The sequence below is a fragment of the Melozone crissalis genome, unplaced genomic scaffold (genome assembly GCF_028551555.1).
Source record: "Melozone crissalis strain CALT ecotype California unplaced genomic scaffold, PUWL_Pcris_2 ptg000027l_1, whole genome shotgun sequence".
Classification (NCBI taxonomy): Eukaryota; Metazoa; Chordata; class Aves; order Passeriformes; family Passerellidae; genus Melozone; species Melozone crissalis.
The window spans coordinates 53,342,936-53,361,538 of NW_026535805.1; the positions used below are offsets into that span (position 1 = coordinate 53,342,936).

At 41.9% G+C, this 18,603-nt stretch overlaps 1 protein-coding gene across 1 annotated transcript in view; it reads right to left on the reverse strand.

Moving 5' to 3' along the window:
• LOC128939398 (protein eva-1 homolog C-like) overlaps window positions 1-18,603 on the reverse strand; it is a 200,513-nt gene that overhangs the window by 142,935 nt on the left and 38,975 nt on the right. Inside the window, exon 2 of the mRNA XM_054280334.1 lies at window positions 1,289-1,503. Coding sequence (XP_054136309.1) covers window positions 1,289-1,503 — 215 coding nt within the window. The remainder of the gene's footprint in view (window positions 1-1,288; window positions 1,504-18,603) is intronic.

An 18,603-nucleotide genomic window follows, 5' to 3' on the forward strand; every position in this document is an offset into this window, starting at 1 on the left:
GGGTAATATCTTCCCTCTTCTCAAGTTCTTCCAGATGCCTTAAGTGTGCCACTCATCCACAAGGGTTCAGGCGATGCTCATAGCTATCAATCACCTTGGTCAATGAAATGTTGCAAGTAAATTTTTCAGTAAATCAATAAAAGAAGGGAAGGCTTGCCACTGCCAAAGCTTTCTCTCTGTGTTCTCCCACCCTAAACAACACAACTGCCTCTCATCTGTTTCATTATGAACTTTTGTTATCATATCAGGGAAAACCTTCCTTGATAAGGACCACGTCCTCCCATACTACAGCTCAGTCCTTTGCTGTGCAGTGAAAGTGTCATGAGGGCAACTTCAAATCTGTCAGCCTAAGGGTTACACTACAGACAAACACCAACCTTGTGCAAATTCTTGAGAACTTACCACTGGCGTTTGGAAGCCAAAGCACTCACACCAACTTTTTAAAAAATGCTGTAAATGTCTCTTAAAAACCCTGGATGCAAGGGGGAGAAGTGATGTGGAAAACTCTGGCCTTTAGCCAAATTATAAAAGAAATTACTCACTAACCCTGTAGGTTCATTAATCTAGTCTGCTATAATTTTTTATTATGAGTTATTATTGATTCTAAGCCATAAACACACTGGATAACTGAGAGCTTTGCCCAAAAGTTTTCACAGTCCCAAATCTGACACTTGGAAAAACTTGTGCTTGCTTCAACACCCAGGAGCAGACCCTATTCATCTCAACAAAATCAGCCAACTCATGTTTCTAATTTTAGTTGCTCCTACTGACAGTTGAGTAACCCTGGCACCTTCCAAATAATCCTTTGAGTTGCTGACATCACATGTGCTCTTGGGACAATATACAGAGACAACTTTCCCTACACAGATGGTCAGAGCTGATTAACTACTGGGGGATGTTATGAGTTTAAGTGATGTATGACCACTTACAATGGCCTAAGAGCCAAATGAGTCACAAAAAGTAAAGCCAAGGATTCTTTTTGGGTTTCAAGTTACCAAAGTAAAAGCCTCTTGAAATAATATCTAAAGCAAAAAGAATGCTACAGCAATTTGTGAATGTGTTGAAAAAGCTAATAATTGGGAAGGAAAACTATAAAAATAATGCTCAAAATCTAATTCAGTCCTGTCTAAACTACAAGGATGAATTATCCACTAAGCTGTGTGAGATGTCAGAGCTCCCATGCTGGGTAGCCCTGCTCAAGGCAGGTCTGTGCTACACCAACACTGAGAGCTGCTGCCTGGCCAAGGAAAGGTGAAGTACAAATTTAAGAAATGCATTTTAACAATACCTGAAGAGAAGTGCCAGCTGAGCAGGCAACATCTTCTTTAATTAAAGTTGCATAGGAGTGGGGATAGCGAGAAGGACACAGCTGATGACTTGGTACAATTCGGCCGTAAAAAGAAGACTGGATGCTGATGGTGGTTCTGTGGGGACATCTCAGGGACACATATTCTCCATCACAGGCATGGTCAGTGTAATTCTTTAGTACCTGTGATATGTAACCTGCAAAAAACACAACAAAAACCATCATTAGGGAAAAGTAGCTAACAATTAGTTGATTTACAGCAGTGGAGACAACAAACACAAAATAATAGGCAATGAGGGATGCAGATTTTATTAATCATCTCACAAAGGTGCAAAGGAGAGACACGATGACAGGGACATTAGGGACACTTGGTGATTTGACCTTCAGCTATGTTTCATATCCTTAGTGGAAGGAACATTTGGATGCTCTAAACTCTTAGTTGAATCATACAACTTATTTACATCAGCATGTCTGTCAACTTTACAGGAAATGCAGCTGAGCCAGACTCATCATTTAGACTTAGTCTAGATGACACATGCAATTTTTGGCCCCTCAGTACAAGACAGATTTCAATAAACTGGAGTGAGTACAGAAAGCCACCAAAAAGGCTGGAAGCTAGAGCACTTTCCCTGTAAGAAATGGCTTCTTCAGCCTGGAGAAGAGACATTTTTGGGAGGAAAATAACAGCAGCTTGCCAGTATCTGCTCTGAGGTTATCAGAGATGGAGCAGGCTCTTCACAGTAGGAAAATGAGAAATAACAGGCACAGTAAGAAACAGGAGTTTTAGACCAGATATATGGAGCAAGTCCTTCAGAGAGCAGTCAAGCAGTGGAGCAGCTTGCCCAGAGAAGCTGTGCAGCCTACATTACTGGAAGTTTCCAAGACTTTACTGGATAAAGCCCTGAGCCAGCAGGTCTGACATTCTAGAGCAGTAGGTTAGACTAGAGAAGTCCCTTCCAACATCACTTTTCCTATAAACCAATGGTCATGGGCAAAAAGGCCCAAATGCAGAGTCACTAAGGGGAAGGTTGGGGTACAATTGGTTGTATGAGGTCCTATTTCATCCTGGCACTCCAGTCCCATCTTTGATCTCCTTTCACATTATACCATTTTAATTCTTCTGGCTGCACCTTCTGTCCTAGCCCTTTGACACTTCCTCAGAGCTTTGCTTTCTCTCTCATTTTGAACAGTCACAATATTTTTTGAAGGAAAACACTACACAGAACCAAATCTCTCCTTGTTTCTTAGGGGATTATGTTATCCACTATAATGAAGTTGTTGACAAGAATAAAGCAGAGGGACAAAGTCTCATTAAAATTGCACTGAGTCAAAAGGGCTGATAACAGTCAGGTTGCCATGGGAACTCCCAAACAATCCTGACTTTGCTGCACTCAGGGAAGCCTCCTGGTTGCTGATACAGAGACATCCATACAGGGAACACTAGAGCATGCCCCATGTCAGTGTCAGCCATGCCTCCATTCAACCCCACAGATCTCTTCTCTGCAATGGGTCTGAAAGTCCCCTTTCCACTACTGCCACCTACACGAGCCTACAAGCAGCCACCCCACAATGCCTGTCCCTATATTCCTCTTGCTCTGTGGAGGAAGACAGAGAGAGGACATGGTGGGATGGCTGCTGCTGTACTTTTAAGAGATACAATAGAGAAAAAAGACAGAGCAATTAAAAGAAACAATCCCTGGACAAATTCCTAAGAGGAGAGATAAAACTTGTTTTTTCAAAAAAAAAGACTATTCTCTTGGTGACCCATAATCACAGAATGACTTAGGTGTTTACCTTTGCAAGTCATCCAGTTCAGCCTTCTGTTCCAAGCAGGGCTAATTTAGTCCAGCTTTCCCACTTCTGAACCCAAGGGTGGAGCTTCCACAACCTCTCTGAGCACCCTGTGCCAAAGCCTAACAGCTGTCACAGTGAACCCTTTCAGAGAGAAGACTGTTTCCATTTTGTCTATACCTTTAGGCACTTTAAAACAATAATTAAATCCCACTTTCCCAATTTTTCACTTCCCATATCCAGACCTTTTACTGGGAATAGCTCTTCTTCCATGCCAACACCAAAACCTAGCTCAGGAGTGCTGTGAAACACCACCAATCTCAACAAATTTCAAGGTGTCTAAAACAACTACGATTACTGTTCTTAGAGAAAACCAACACACAGTAATTTAGCTTCATTGTTCAGCTGCCACTGTGGGGGCTGGATTCTCTGATTTCTCTAAATTTTAGCCTGTAGTTCTTACTCAACAGTTCTGTTGCTGCAGTGCCTCGAGGTGTGTGCCAAATAAATATTTACTCAAATCAGCATATTAATTTCCAAGTCCCAAGGGCAGCTTTTGCTCATTAGAAAAAAGCTGAGACACAGCCTCAGTTATCAGAGTGAGTGACAGGGCTGCATCAGATCAGCAAAAAACACTGCTTAATTTAGTGCCTTTATTTCACTTGTTCAAGGAGGCACTCTGGGACAAAATTAACTGCTGGGGTGGACCTGCTTTCCCAGTTGGTAGAATATATGCCCTGTGGGTCCTGCACACCTAGTCCTGGAATTAGTTCAGCTCTCTCCCTCAAAAGTAAGGCAACTATGCAGGATGGCCATCAGGGCAAGCAAACCACAAACAGACTCAGAATACAGCACAAAATATTGAAATGCATTTCCATGCTGTTAGTCCAGTGCATTAGGACTTTTCCCTGAGGCCACTCTATTAAGGAGCCAGAGAAATACAACCAAAGTGCAGTCAGGACTCTACTGTCTCCTCTGAATATTCAACTGCTCTGTCAGAACAGCCTCCTACAGCATGCCTTTCATATTGCCAATTCAGGATCAGGAAGGTTACAGCCCCTGCAATTAGTGCAGATCACTTGTTGAAACAGCTCCTTCCTCTCATCTTCCACCAGAAATCTCAAAATAACTTGAGTTCGCTCAAGCTCAAGATATTGATGGGGTTGAATGCTTTGATGGTGATTGACTCATAATACACAAAGCACAATGCCTGAAACATCTGCACTGACCACTGTCAGAGAGAAGAGACTGGATTAGGCACAGGCATAGTCATGGAGGAGATGATGTTCTTCAAAGTGCAAAAGGAAGTGGCTGTAGAGAATTATTGCTTTTTTTTTCTCTCTTTAAGTGTGTCAGATTTGTACTAATTCATTGGTAGTTCTTTTGAAAGTGTTGGCTTTTCATTACCCATTGATTCATTGTTCAGTAACCCAAAATCTGAATTCTTTTCAGGACCCTTGCTGAATTTTCAGTAACAAGTCTCCAAGTAACCTTTTATATCCTTACGTGTGGTACCCAGGGAGGGAACCACTGGGAGTCTCTTTGCTGAATGAAATATTTAAACATGAAGCCAATGGCATGTGATTGAGGACTTTAATAGCACTTGTATACCAGGGTAAAACAATGTCAGACCAGGTGGTAATTTGAGCTTTTCTTTAAAAATATGAATTTCATTTGAAAACATGTTAAAAGCAACAAAGAAATCTAAATAATTAAGCCCATTAAACCTTTTCTAAATGCTTCATGTTTTGAAAACCTGGGATAACAAAAATAATCTCAAAATGTTTTGTGGTTAACACTTCTCTTTTCTTAAGGATTGTGTCAAGGATGTGGAATCTTTGATGACGGGCTTTCATACTCCCAAGTTAAATCAATGTATAGAGCTCCAGAGTTAAACATCTCCTCAATTCAAAAAAAAAACAGTGTCACCACCAAAGCAGGGATTTACACTCTGGAGACAGAATAAACAACCAAAAGAAATGCATCATGAAATGACAGATCATTTTTCCCTCAAAAAAGAAGGAAATGTTCCCTTCAAACACCACCTGCAATTTATTTTTCCAAAGTGTGGGGTTTGCCTGCAATCAGTCACCAGCAAATATTTTACACTACTCACCAAACAGAATGCTTAATGCTGACCATAACTTTATCCCCCCCAGCCCTGTCAGCTCCTAAGAATCATTTGAACCATTGCCTCTCCAGGAAACTGTTGAGTTTCCAACAGTCAGTTGAGTCCTCCAACAGTCAGTTCTAGATCCTAACACATATGAAGGAAAGATAAACATAACAGCTTCATACAGAATATCACCATTTTACAGGAACTGTAAATCTAAACATCCTCCTTTATTTCTCTCATGGAGCTACAGCCCTTCCTTTTTGAAACCAAAGCAGCTGATGGAGCAGTTCACAAAAGCACAGATGGCATAAGGGCTTCCACCCCATCCAGAAGCAGGAAAATACAGCCCCCAGTACATAAAGGGGCTTTACAACAAGTCCAGAGAGGGGCATTTCACGGGGGCACAAAGTGACAGGACAAGACAGAATGGCTTTAAACTAGAAAATTCTCCTCTTAGGAAGAAATTCTTTACTGTGAGGGTGGTGAGGCCCTGGCACAGGTTGCCCAGAGAAGCTGTGGGTGCCCCATCTTTGGAAGTGTTCAAGGCCAGGTTGGATAGAGCTTGAAGCAATCTGGGATAATGGAAGGTGTCCCTGTACAAGGCAGGGGATTGGAATGAAATGGTCTTTAAAGTCCTTTTGCAGCCCAAACTGTTCTATGATTCCATGAGTCTTTGAGTCTGTAACTGTTCTTTGATAACAGCAGAGCACACAAACATTCATTCATGTATCCCAATTAGCCATGGCTGTCTAAAACCAGCAAATTGTCTTCTCCTGCTTCCACTAAAACCAGTTCTAGTTTTGCTTGACAAGGCACAGAGCAACTCACCAGCTGCCAATCCTCAGAACAGAGATTTCATCTTTCACTAGGGAACATCCCTGTAGGAATGTGCTGGAAGAATAGAGAAAATCACAATAGAACTAACTCTTTTTATAGTTTGGATGTGATCCAAAAATTTTAATAAATTACAAGAAAATTCAAAGGATCCTAATGGTTAATGAATTACTACATATAATTAAAGTCAGAGCTTCATAAACATCTGCATCAAGCTACATCCAAGCTATTGTAATGTCTTCTTAAAATATCCCATTTTGAGCTCTTGTGGTTACAAATACAGGAGTACATACATATCATAGAGAAAAATCAACCTCATAAAAAAAGGACTATATACTTAGAAATAAGTGATTTACCAATCACTGAAACACATGGAGTCACTGCAATTAACTACTAGTGAATTAAGTATTCCCTTGTTGCTGGTTGACAGAGATTCTTTTATTTATTATCTTCTTATTTTCCAAATCCATATTGTTTTTTCAGTATCTGCTGCCATTTTCTTCTAATTTCCTCAGCTTTCTTGCAGATGTTATAGAGACACTGAATGTGACATAGAACTTTTTTTCCAGGAGATACCTTAATCAGATTTTCTGGAGTTCAGACAACCCCTAAACCACACTGGTTTTCAGGCAGCCCATGGACTGGAGAATTTCAGCTTTTTCTTTATGGACAGAGCACTGATCCTTGTAACATCTCACAGACACAGAGCTGAGCCAGGGGAATCGAGTGACAGCCACGAGGATGGGCCAACAGGGCTGAAATGTGACCCCAGAACAGGCTTGAAGCCAGAGCAGGGACTCAATGAGTGCATTTCATACCAGGCATTACTGATAATCCTGTGGTGGTGGCAGCAAAAAGCTGCTCTCTCAAATCACAGAGCAGCCCAGTACAGACAAGCAGGGTTTGTTTTGCTTTGTTACTAATGCTGGAGATTGAAATGTGCTATTACAATCCTTCTACAGAGAGATTTGCTTTCAGTTCAGCTACTCCCCAAGCCTTTCACCTTTCAGATACCATACAGCTCTGAACAAACCTGAACATCTTGTAAGCATATTAAGGAAAATATTTTTATTTTAAGTCAACAGTTCCCTGCCCCCTATCTGATCTTCTGTACCTCAGCTACAGTTTCAAGCAGCATCCAGTGTTAATTCAGAAAAATGGTTTTGAAAGAAGAGTGAACTTAGAACTGCAGCTGAGTGCCAGCTAAAGTCTAAACAAGGTAAGGTTTTGTAAATGCTGATCAGTATTTCATACCAGGTTTTTGTAGGGATGAGAAAGTACTGGAAGTTAGATTGGTGAAGGTCAGGGGTGGCAGAAGTAAAACCACTGTCATTTTCAATTCTGCAGGTTTGAATATGACATAGATACTATTGAGGATTACTAATTATTCCCTAACTCTAAACTTCTACAAAATTCAATAAAACACTACAGCTTTTACACAGATAGTTGGAATTACTCTGGAGGATTAAAAAAGCCACTCCAGCTGCAAGTAGTTTTGGTCTATAACTTTAAACAATCAGTCTAAAAATTCAATACGAAAAATCTTTTTTTGTTATTTGAATTACCATCTTTGATGATTTTCTTTGACTGTCCCATCAGTCCATACTTTCTTGAGAGCTTACTTTTTTCTAAAACAAGTTTTTTAAGTCTTTACACCTATGGAGATTTATTTTTCCTGAATTTCTACATTTTGAAAAAACAAATGGACAGAGTTTAAAAAATTATCTTTTTTTTTTTTTTTTAATGCTTGAATATTTATCCTGGAAGGGCCTCCTGCAGGTCACCCAGCCCAGACTACTGCTTGGAGCAGGGTCAATATCAAAGTGAAATCAAGCTGCTCAGCATCTTGTTCAGCCCTGAGCAAGGCCTGCCAACAACAGGGATTCCCCAGCCTCTGAGGCACCTCTGCCAGGGCTTCACCTCCCTTGTCATTCAAATTTTTCAAATTTTGTTTTTTTAATTTCAAAAAAGTGCTCATAATTTCCCCTGCCACAACTCATGTTTCTTGCCTCCTGCCTTGTTAGTTTCCTGCTCTGAGAGGAGCCCAGCTTTGGTTTATGTATAGTCATTTCCAGGAAGCAGAAGGAAGCATCTGGATACTGCTTAGCTTTCTCTTCTCCACCATCCCTCCTATGCCCTGTGCTTCAGGTTCAAAGTATCCTCCTGGCCCTCCCCTGGACTCCCTCCATTTGTCAGTGTTTCTCCTAGAATTGTGCCCCAGTATCATGACTGGTGACTCAAGGTGCTGTCCCCCCACTTCCTTTGGATTTCAGCAATTTCTCAAAAAACTCTTGTTTGCTGAGCTGTATGGTTGCAGGCAGCCACAATTTTGCAAGAAATTTGACAGTACAGAGAATTTGGTTGGAAAGCAGTGCACAAGGACTTCACCAGCTTGCAACCCTCTCTCCAGCTACTGATTCCTGCTCCCTTGTTTCAGATCTAAGCCTCTTCCAGTTATTTGTGTGCATGTGATGTATGGAGCTGAGAGCAGCCATAGCTGGAGCAAGGTCAGTGTCCATGGATGTCTCCTGCCAGCCGCTGAAGCAAGAGATTGAGCGCTCAGTGTGTAGGTACATCTGGGGCCACTGCTGGCTGTCAAGCTGGGCTGGCTGGCAAGTAGAATAAAAGCTTTGGGAGGCAGGTATGAAAGCAGCCACAAGACAAATACTGCCAAGGCCAGAGAGGCTTTGAGTTGTCTACAGGAAGTCCAGGACAGCTATGGCAAGATCAGGAGTCAACAAATCCTCTCTGCACCCTCCCATCTGTGTGAGGTGACTGGGGACCACAGACCTGAGTGGACACTCTGGGGCCAGTTTTCAGAGGATCCACATGAAATGTATTTATTTTACATTTCCTGGTAACAGGCTTTCATCCTGCTCAGCTGCACAGGGGAACAAGATGAGGCCACTGGTGCTGTTTGTGTTTGTGTGGAAGCCAAGTGTTGGTGCCTGAATCCAGTGGCCTGACCCAGCCCCGCTCTGTCAGAGCAGCTGCTCAGCACCTCAGTGCCTGCACCTGGGGACACAGGGCTCTTGTATCTCTGCTCTATCAGGCTGCCAGATTTGGCAACTCCTAACCCTTCCCACTCAAAATTCCATGTGTGTGTACATGTGGGTATGTGTATATAGGAAAAATATATTTATATGTAGACATATGCACACACAGGTGTATTAAAAAAACCAAGCAACTTTGCAGAATATTTTACCTAATTTAAGTTGCAGAAGAACCTGAACCTCACTACAATTGAGGAGTTCATTTTTTGCAGTACTAAATTTCTTATAACACTTTGTTAGAATAATGTCATAACCTCATAAATATTAATATATTATATAAGTAATATGGTAGTGTTACAGCATTATAAATATTAATGCCTTGCTTTAATTGAAAAAAGGATAACTTGCAGTGGTATGCATTATGTGTCAAATACATAAATTATATTGCACATACTGCAATCAAATTTATAAAATACATCTTATAGCATAACCAGGTCGTCTTGAGAAGCCTTATGGGGTTTGTTCAGCACTCAGAGAATGAGAGCTGTGATTTTGAGAGAGATTTAGGCTATACTTCCAACAGTCCCCAAAGGTCAATCCCATACACTGTGACAAGCTGGGCACTATTTCATTCCAGAGATACAGCTGCAGTAAGGCTTAAGGTCATTGCTTTACAGCTGAGGGAACTGCACGGGTGATACTTCCTGAGCAGCTTCAGCTGGCTCTTTCTCCTTGGCTCCCAACCAAGTCCTTTCCAAAACACAGTCATCCCACACATAAATCACAGCACTGCTCACTCTAGCCTTGCCATTGCATTCTAAGCAGCAATAAAGAACTTAACACCACCACGGCCATGCAGCTCTTCTAAATTAAGTTATAACAGATTTATTTTATTCAAAGTACAGTTTTATCTAGGTGGTTTATATACAAGAGATTTTTAACAGCAAAACTACAGTGATATAATTAGTCTGCCATAATTATACCCATATAAATCTTCATGATACATACATAACTACCAATGCACCTTTCCTCATGTATTAAAGTCTCATTGGTGTTCATTTGGACTTATATTTTCACACTAAAGTCCATTTGATCCCACCCCTTCAGGTGATAAATTCTTATGAAAAATTCAGCTTTGAAATCAACATCATTACAAAATTAAAATGCAATTGGAAGGAGCCCAGCTAAGAAAAAAACAATCCCAAAGCTTGGTGTCTTTCAGTAGACAGGTTTAAGAGCTCAAACAGGATCTGTCCCCACACTCAGCCTGTCCTTGAAGCATCACTGTGTCTTAGGGCAAGAGACTGATGACTGTTCTGCACCTTCTGGTCCAGACACTAAAATTCCTGAAATCAAATTTGTGTCATTTGGCAGCTCTATCTCCATCAAATTCCTTCTGGGGCCCTCAGCTGTGTCAGAAGTCAATGCTGGCAAGCACAGAGCCTGTCAGCAGCCCTCCCATGCACCCTTACACCCAATGAATGCCCCTTTTTTATCTCTAGTATTTAGGAAGCAAGGGATTTACCAGTTCACCACATATCAAAGAAAATTTTATCCCAAATCTACTCTGGAAATAGGAAATATTTGGCATTTGTCATGAAAGCAGGTTGTGTTTATCTCTGGCAAGGTCTGTAACAGCTCCTTTGTGTCCCCACACAGTGTGACAGTGAGAGACAGAGCAGCAACTTGGGAAGTTTGGGAATGATCCAATTTTACCAAAGCCCAGGCTTTCACCATTGCAAACACAGAGGACAGGGGGGTTTTTTTGCACCACAACATGCAGTTAGGGAACTATAAATCAGCCATTCTGTAACTGTGAGCTGAGCAGAGCTACAGCAGAAGATGTGCCTAAAATCTGCCTGGCCTTTGCCCACAGCTTTACTGGGAGTGACAGGGAAGTATCCTGCTACCACCCAAATTAAAAGAAATCTTTTGCACAGCATATCACACTGGGAAAAAGAAAGCGGTTATTTGACCACACAAGTGACAGACAAGACTTTATGCACACTGACCAATCCTTTAAACAAATCAAGAATTCAGTCATGACAATCTGACAAGGGCTAAGAAACACCAACACTGAATAAACAGGTTTCTGCCCATTCAGAAGAAATTATTCTGACAAGACTGTGAGTACAGGGCAATGGCAGATTTATTTAGACTGGGCCAAGTGGCAGGAGGGAAGGCAAAAGTGCATAACCCCACGGGAGCTGCTGCTAAAGCCATCACAAGCAGATGTGAGTGCTTTGCACACAGTGCCAGGAGCCAGCTCTGGGGCTCTCTGAGTGACCACACATCCCTGAAAAATGTAGATTTCAACTGGCAGGTGAAAATGTTGAACAATTATTGTGATCCCAGAGAGCAAATCTGAAATCCTGTTACCTTGCATGAAATAATAAAGTGTGACTTACATGTGCAAATACCAACTTGGCAGAGAAGAGTTTTCCTACAGAAAAACTTTCCAATCAGGTTGTAGTCTCCTCCACTGTTTTTAAAAAGCAGTTCAGCACTGCAATGGTCATTCTTATTAGAATCTTTTTTGCCCTGCAAACTAAAATTCAAGGCCTCTCTCATTTGGTGCTGTGCAATGATAGGTAAGGTTGGCAATCTCCACACTCAGGGAGGTCAAATCGCTGGATTGCTTTCCCACCTGGCAAATTTTCCAGTGAAAAAGCAGAAAATTTTGGAGGATAATGACAAATCACAGCCTGTGTTGGGAAGGGCAGGTACTGCTCACAGACATATTGCATGAGCTCTGATGAGACACTGCAGAAAACCCACATTGGCGATTTCCCTCCAGAATAGAGACCTTGTGCTTAATTCTCCCAGAACTTGCCTCCCAAGACAATCCAAAAGTTAGGGAAAAGCTTGTTTCCAGCACTGGGATGTTCACATCTCCCTTTTCCTTCTGCTTTACATTCCATATTTTATTCATTTATTCTTATTGAGAGTAGATTTGTCAAATTTAATGAAAGCAACAGCTCCGAAACAAACTTGCATCCTTTTCCCCAGGACCTGCAGTAAGAGCTGCCCTCTGCATGACCTTTGCCTGTGAAATGCATATTTCTCTTTGCTTTGGCCAGGCCTTGGCAGCTTTATGAACCCCAAGAGAGGAAAGAAAATGAGTAGAGACTGAGACAAGATAGAAGAGGCTAAACAGTCAAAGGATAAAGCAGAGTAAGGGAAAAATAAGGAAATGAAAAAGGGAAAATAAAAGAAGACAGAGGTTAGAATTGACATATAAAATCTCTTTCTCATTTTTCAGTTAGAATGGTGGTCTCAGGAGTTCATCATGACCGGAAGAATCAGCTGGAAGGATTGTGGAGATTGGGTCACTTGAAACTGGAGGAACAGAGAGCAGCCTTAAAATAGTAAAAAGGAGAAAAGATAAAGATTTTGAGCAAGAGTATCCATTTGTAAGTGACCTGTCTTTATGTCCTCATGTGATCTCTTATTTCCAAATCATACCTGCTTGCAAAAATGAAAAAAAAATCCAGGAAAAAATGGGATCTCAGAGAGGTTATAAAAAGAGGGAGGTAAAAAAAAATGAAGATTAAAAGTAGGTTTCCATAAGTCTCTCCTGATTTCTGATGTGCTCTATCTCTGATGACCTGGCTACAAACCTCAAGTATTGTCTTAACAGGACATGCAGTGTGCTGCATCTACCACAACCAGGCAAAACTGCCAGATCAGCATCTGCTGTTTAAGCCATTGACTTTAGCCAAGAGGGAATTTATTATTCACCAGCAACTGGACAACTTTAAGCCATGATAAATGTTGTCAGGATAGCAGGAATGATGATGTCACAGGCAAATTGCTCTTTTATTGTTTGATATAAACAATACTATCAATAGACGGGCATCTTGAGCATCACCAGTCCAAGCTGTAACACTGCCCAGGCAGCCTGAAGTCACCTAACCTCAAGTTACACATGTTCCTCCTGGAAAAGACAGGAAATTAGCACTGGGGAGTAAAGGCAGGACTGTCTCTGTACCTTGAGCTGAAGATCAAGTATTAATGCAGGAGTTTCCTTTCTACCTGCCAAACAAGCTTTACCTTCCTGGTGCTCAAGTGGAAAGCTTTGAGAAACCTGGTCTAGTGGAAGGTGTCTGTGCTCATGGCAGGGGGTTGGAATGAGAGGCTCTCTAAGTTTCCTTTCAACCCAAACCATTCTCTGATTGTGTGATCAAAAATGGTCACCTCTGGCTGGAAGCCACAGGGCCAGATGGAGTTCCCAATACAATTAATCTGGTATCAGTTTCACCTGCACCTCAGTTTTCCAAATGTTAGCTGAGGATGATCCTACATCTATATTCATGGGAAGACCAGGAGAAAAAAAAAAAGGGCTTGTGAATGTGAAGTAGCAGGGGTCACAGAAAGCCTGGGGATAAAGAGATATAAATGCAGACTGATTTTTATTCAGGACCACTCAGTAGCACTTCAGGATGTGACAAAGGAGATGAAAGGATACACAAAGAGAGGGAACTGCTTAGTCTGGAATATAAGTTAATAATAATGATAAAGACATCTGACTAACAGAGAAAAGACAGAACAGCCCCATTCTACCACATCACCCAAATCAGCTCCTTAAAGGCAATAAGAGAGAACACAAAAGGTATTTCTCCCCACCTTTTACTGAAGCCATTCCCCATATTTGCAACTTCTTTTAAGGACAGAAATAATATTTGGCTTCCTTGGCAACGAAGAACAAAGGGACAATGGAAAGCTGACAGTGGAATTTATGAACCCCAGTGCTGCAGTCACCCCTTGCATGGGGACAGCACTCGGGCAGGGCAGACAGGCCCCAGCCAAACAGCAGCTAGAAAAGCTTCTTGGCTAAAAGCTATTTGTGCTGCTTTGACACAGAGCAGTTGTTTTGACTAATAGATTAGAGGAAGGGATTTCTTTAGCAGAGTAGCACTTTGAAGGGCTCTTTGCCTCACAGCTGTAACAGCAGCTACATCCACAGTGCACATTTCCCTTGTGCCCACTGTATTCCAGGCCCAAACAGCTCCAGGGGCAGCTGCTGGAAAAGTCAGTGAGGATTGTGCTCATATATGGACAATGTTACAGCTAAAGGCTGGGATTAAACAGCAAGACCTGGGAGCATTTCTGAGTTGCTGCATCTGAGTGCATGTCCCAGCTGTATCCCATCCCCATGCTGGATTCAGACACATCATCCCTCCCCAGAAAAGGTGATTTGGTTTTTTTGGGTTTTGTTTGTTTGAGTTTTTTCTCTTCAGACACTTTAGATTGAAGAATATTCCCTCCTCCATTATCCTGGTTTAGGTCAGGACAGGCACCTGCACCCAGGTTTTCTGCTGTTGAGGTAAATGTTATGTTTTCTAACATTAAGGAACACCTCTGAACTTTTGCATGGCATCTGCATACTTGCAGATGACACAGAACAGGAAGGAGCAGTTGAGAAACCAGATGGTTGTTCCATCATTCAGAGGGAATTCTGACAGTCTGCAGAAATGAGCAAACAGGAATCTCATTAATTTTAACTAAAGGGAAATCTCAAGACTGCTCATAGGGAGGAATATCCCTGTGCACCATGTTGAGGAGCAACAGGCTGAAAAGCAGCTTGGTAGAAAAGAACCAGGGTGTCCTGGCAGATGCCAAGGTGACCATGAGCCAGTAATGGGCCCTCACAGCAAAGCCAGCCTTTGGGAGGAGCATCAGCAGCAGGTCAGGAGAGGAAAGCCTGCCCCTCAGCACTGGTGAGAGCCAGCTGGAGTGTTGTGCCCAGTTCTGAGTTCCCCTGTGCAAAAAAAAAACCCTGACACTGGTATGAGTCCATCAAAGGGCCACAAAGCTCAAGGGATGGAGCATCTGTTACATAACAAGAGGCTCAGAAAGCTGGGACTGCTTAGACTGGGCAAGAGAAGGTTCAGGGGGATCTTGTCAATGTCTATAAATAACTGATGGGACAGGGAGTAAAGAACACAGAGCCAGATTGGTATTCTCACTGGTATCCAGTGAATGAACAAGAAGCTGTGGGAACAAAATCAAATGCAGGATATTCCATTTAAACACGTATGTGTAATTGTGACAGTGATCAAACTCTGGAGTAGGTTGTCCAGAGACATTGTGGAGTCTCCAAGCTTCCAGATATTCAAAATCCAACTAGAGAGAGCCCTGAACAAGCTGCTGTGGGTGACCCTGCTCTAAGCAGATAGGCTGGACAAGATGATCTAGATGTCTTTTCTAACTAAATAATTTTATGATGCTGTGATTTTCCAGTCTCGGTCATTCTGTGGTATAATCACTTCTCAGGATGCATTGACAAGCCTCAGTCTCCTTTAAAACAGCTTGAAAAAACCCAACTTTATTCAGAGTAGAAATTCTGTTTGTTATGACCCCAGGTGCATTTCAGCATCATCTCAGCTCTGCTCACACAGAGATGCCTATTAGTTATACTTGAATTGTCCTGCAACAGAAGTGAAGCAAGAAAAGGCCCTCCCAGGTACATCTTCTGCACAAGCAGCATCACTGACCTTTATAAACAATGTTATCACTCAAGCAAACTGCTGCTCCAGACAATGGAAATGGCACTTGGCACTCTGACTGCTGAGTAAGCACTGTAACAATACCACCTTTCAGGATTTGTTTAGTCTTCACATCTGTGTTTATTAATTAGATTTATTCTGATGCAAACATGGAGAGAGCTACAGGAACAGTTTTAGATAATGAGATCTGAAAAATTTGTTATGAGTTTTACATAATGACTTAGTGTCCAGATATTTCACAACCAACAGCATTCCCTTGTAGCCTGCTCGACTGCTCCTGAAGTTCTGTCTCCAAATCTCAACAAATGCCTTCCTGGATCACCACAAGCAATCTCTCAGCAAAATGGAGAAAAATCAGGCAGGCATTCCTGTAATGTCTCATGCTAAAGCACACACCTGGGCCAGGTCTGAAGTGTCACACAGTGAAAATTCTGCCAAGTTTACTGCAGGTACTGAAGTTTAGTCAAAAATCCCAAATAAAAGACAATGTAAGTAAAACAAAGGAACACATGATAGGAGTCTTGGAGTAGTCAAAGTTCTGTGAAAATATAAAAACCAATACTCATTAGTAACAGAGGGGAAAAACCTAGGAATTGTTAGGAAGGAATAGAAGGCAATGCAGAAAGCACCATGGTGTCACTGTATAACCATTCCATATTCATACACAGAAAAGCGTCTGCATTACTAGATCCACCTCCCATCCCTCTCCCCACTCAGAAATCATGCAGAGGATTCAGAGACATTTAAGAGAAAGGTGTTAAACTGCAACTAACCCTCTTCTACCTGGAAGACAGGCAACTGGGAGGTGAGAGAGCACACAGAAAGTGGAAGTGAGGAAGGGAGATGAAGGGATTCAAAGTGCTGTTTCTTTCAATTTAAATAAAAAAGGTTGATTAAACACAAGGGGGGATTTTCTTACCACCTGAGAAGCTGAACTGTGGCATTTGTTGCCACTGCACTTCTGCTGGTCTCAAACATTCACAAGGACCAAAACCACCGAAACATCCATGAATGGAAGAAAAACCCATCAAGAACCAATGAGTTCACATACAGCTCTTGATTTATGAAGTCCTTGAGCTGTGAGGCTGGTCAGACACTAGAACAGAATAGTTCTGATGTTCCTTCAGTTCAGGCTGGTACAGCTGCTCTTGCTTGATGTAAGAATGCATCCATCTCTGCAGTGCCTATACAGAGAGCCCAGGACCTGAGATACAGAAATCTGCATGGCAGACTCAGAAGTAGTAAGGACAGAGAAACCCCGAGCCTACTTTGCACTGAGTTTTGCTCTCAAGCTACCCAAAATATCAGAATGTAAAAGAGCAATAATAATAATAATAATAATAATTAGAACAACAGCAATAGTTGAATTCTCTGGAAATAAGCTGGAGCATACTAGTTAACTTTTAGTACAGCAGAAAAGTCAATAGGCCTCTATTATTAGCAGATAAATAAATAGTGGAAAGGGACATCATTGTCACAGTCCCATGAAGCCTGGACTTTGCAGAGCACTTCAGAATCAGGTTAATAATAGTTAACTCAGTTAATAATGGGTTTATTAACTGAGTCCATCAATCTGATTACAGTATCTGTCCCTGTTTCTGTAGCCTGGAGTTGTGGTACTGAGGTGGATTGTATTAAGCAGAGTTAATGACAAAAGAGGGGAAAAAGTGAAACAGGAGAACGCTGGAGAGCATGGAGATGAAAGACACACAGGAAGGCACTGGAATAATGGACAAGCATTTATGTTGTGATCAGCTAATGCACAAAGATTAGCATGCAAGGCATTTTCTGAAGAAAAAAATAACGTCCTGTCAGCCACAAAGTGATGTACAAAAGACAAAACAGCCAAATGTCTAGGAAGCTGTAACTCCATCTTCCTTCCACTGCCTCTCACCCTTGAGGTGGGAGGGGGGTTAGCCAGGAGAAAGGTCAGGGGATGAAAACAACAGTGGGGAATTGGCAGAATGCCTCGGGTTCTGTGGAGCAGAACTGTCCCTCCCAGAGGATAAACCAAGGGCACAAATCTTGGGTTTCCACAACGTGCACCATAACAAGGAGAGAAACTTCTTGGATACAATTTCATTGTAGACATTACTTTCTGTGCATTGAGAAACAACAGAACTGCTATATCTTGGCTAAGCTGTGGGGGAAAGCACCAAAAACCTTCTACATATTGTTTTTAAAGTCATAGGGGTCAAGCAGAATTATTCTCCAAAGAAAAACAGAGCATTTAGGTGGGATGGAAACCTTCCTCAGGACTGCAAAGAGTAGGACAGCAAGGAATAATTGCCAAACACAAATTAACAATTCCAAAAAGCAGCTTTTAGAGCTTAGTGACTCTAAGATCTCACAAGACTGAAATAATTCCTCCCAGCAGCTCTTGTTCCCCACAGGAAAAGGAAAAAATGGTAGGTTACTGGGATACTTCCCATCTGGGAACAACAGCTAAAATAGATTATCTGCTGCTCAGAGCCTCACATACAGCTCTGTGATCCAGGGATTTCCAAAACCAACAGTAATACAAAGAGCCTTTCAACAACCTGTCCAGCCCAGGCAGAAGGGCTGGTTGGAAGAGTTTTAAAGTCTGTTTCCTTCTATTACAGCACTAGACCTAACACAAGTGCAATTGAATTGCTCTTCACTCAGGCTTGAGCCTGCCTGGCTATCAAGATGTTTTTCAGATGAGGCAGAAGGGGACAGGGTTATAAATATTTGAAGCAACTCTCAGTGTAGCTCACATGCAGACAGGGTATATGGCTATTATCAGGTTCTCATGGTCACTCCAACCCTTCACCTAGTTCTCAATCAAAATATCAAAGGAAGATTGAAGGGCACAGTCTTCCCAAAAAGGGCTGGAGGTAGCTGATCCATAGCAATCCTTCCAAAGGTAGAAGAAAGGCTTGTGTGAGCTGGAAGCTTTTTAACTGCTTCATATGCCCATCACTGAGAAGGATAATATTGACTCAAACCCTGTTTGATGTTTTCAGTGAAGCTTTAAAAACCACAAAAATCCCCATATTTTAGCACCACATCACGCTCCTCAAAATCACATCT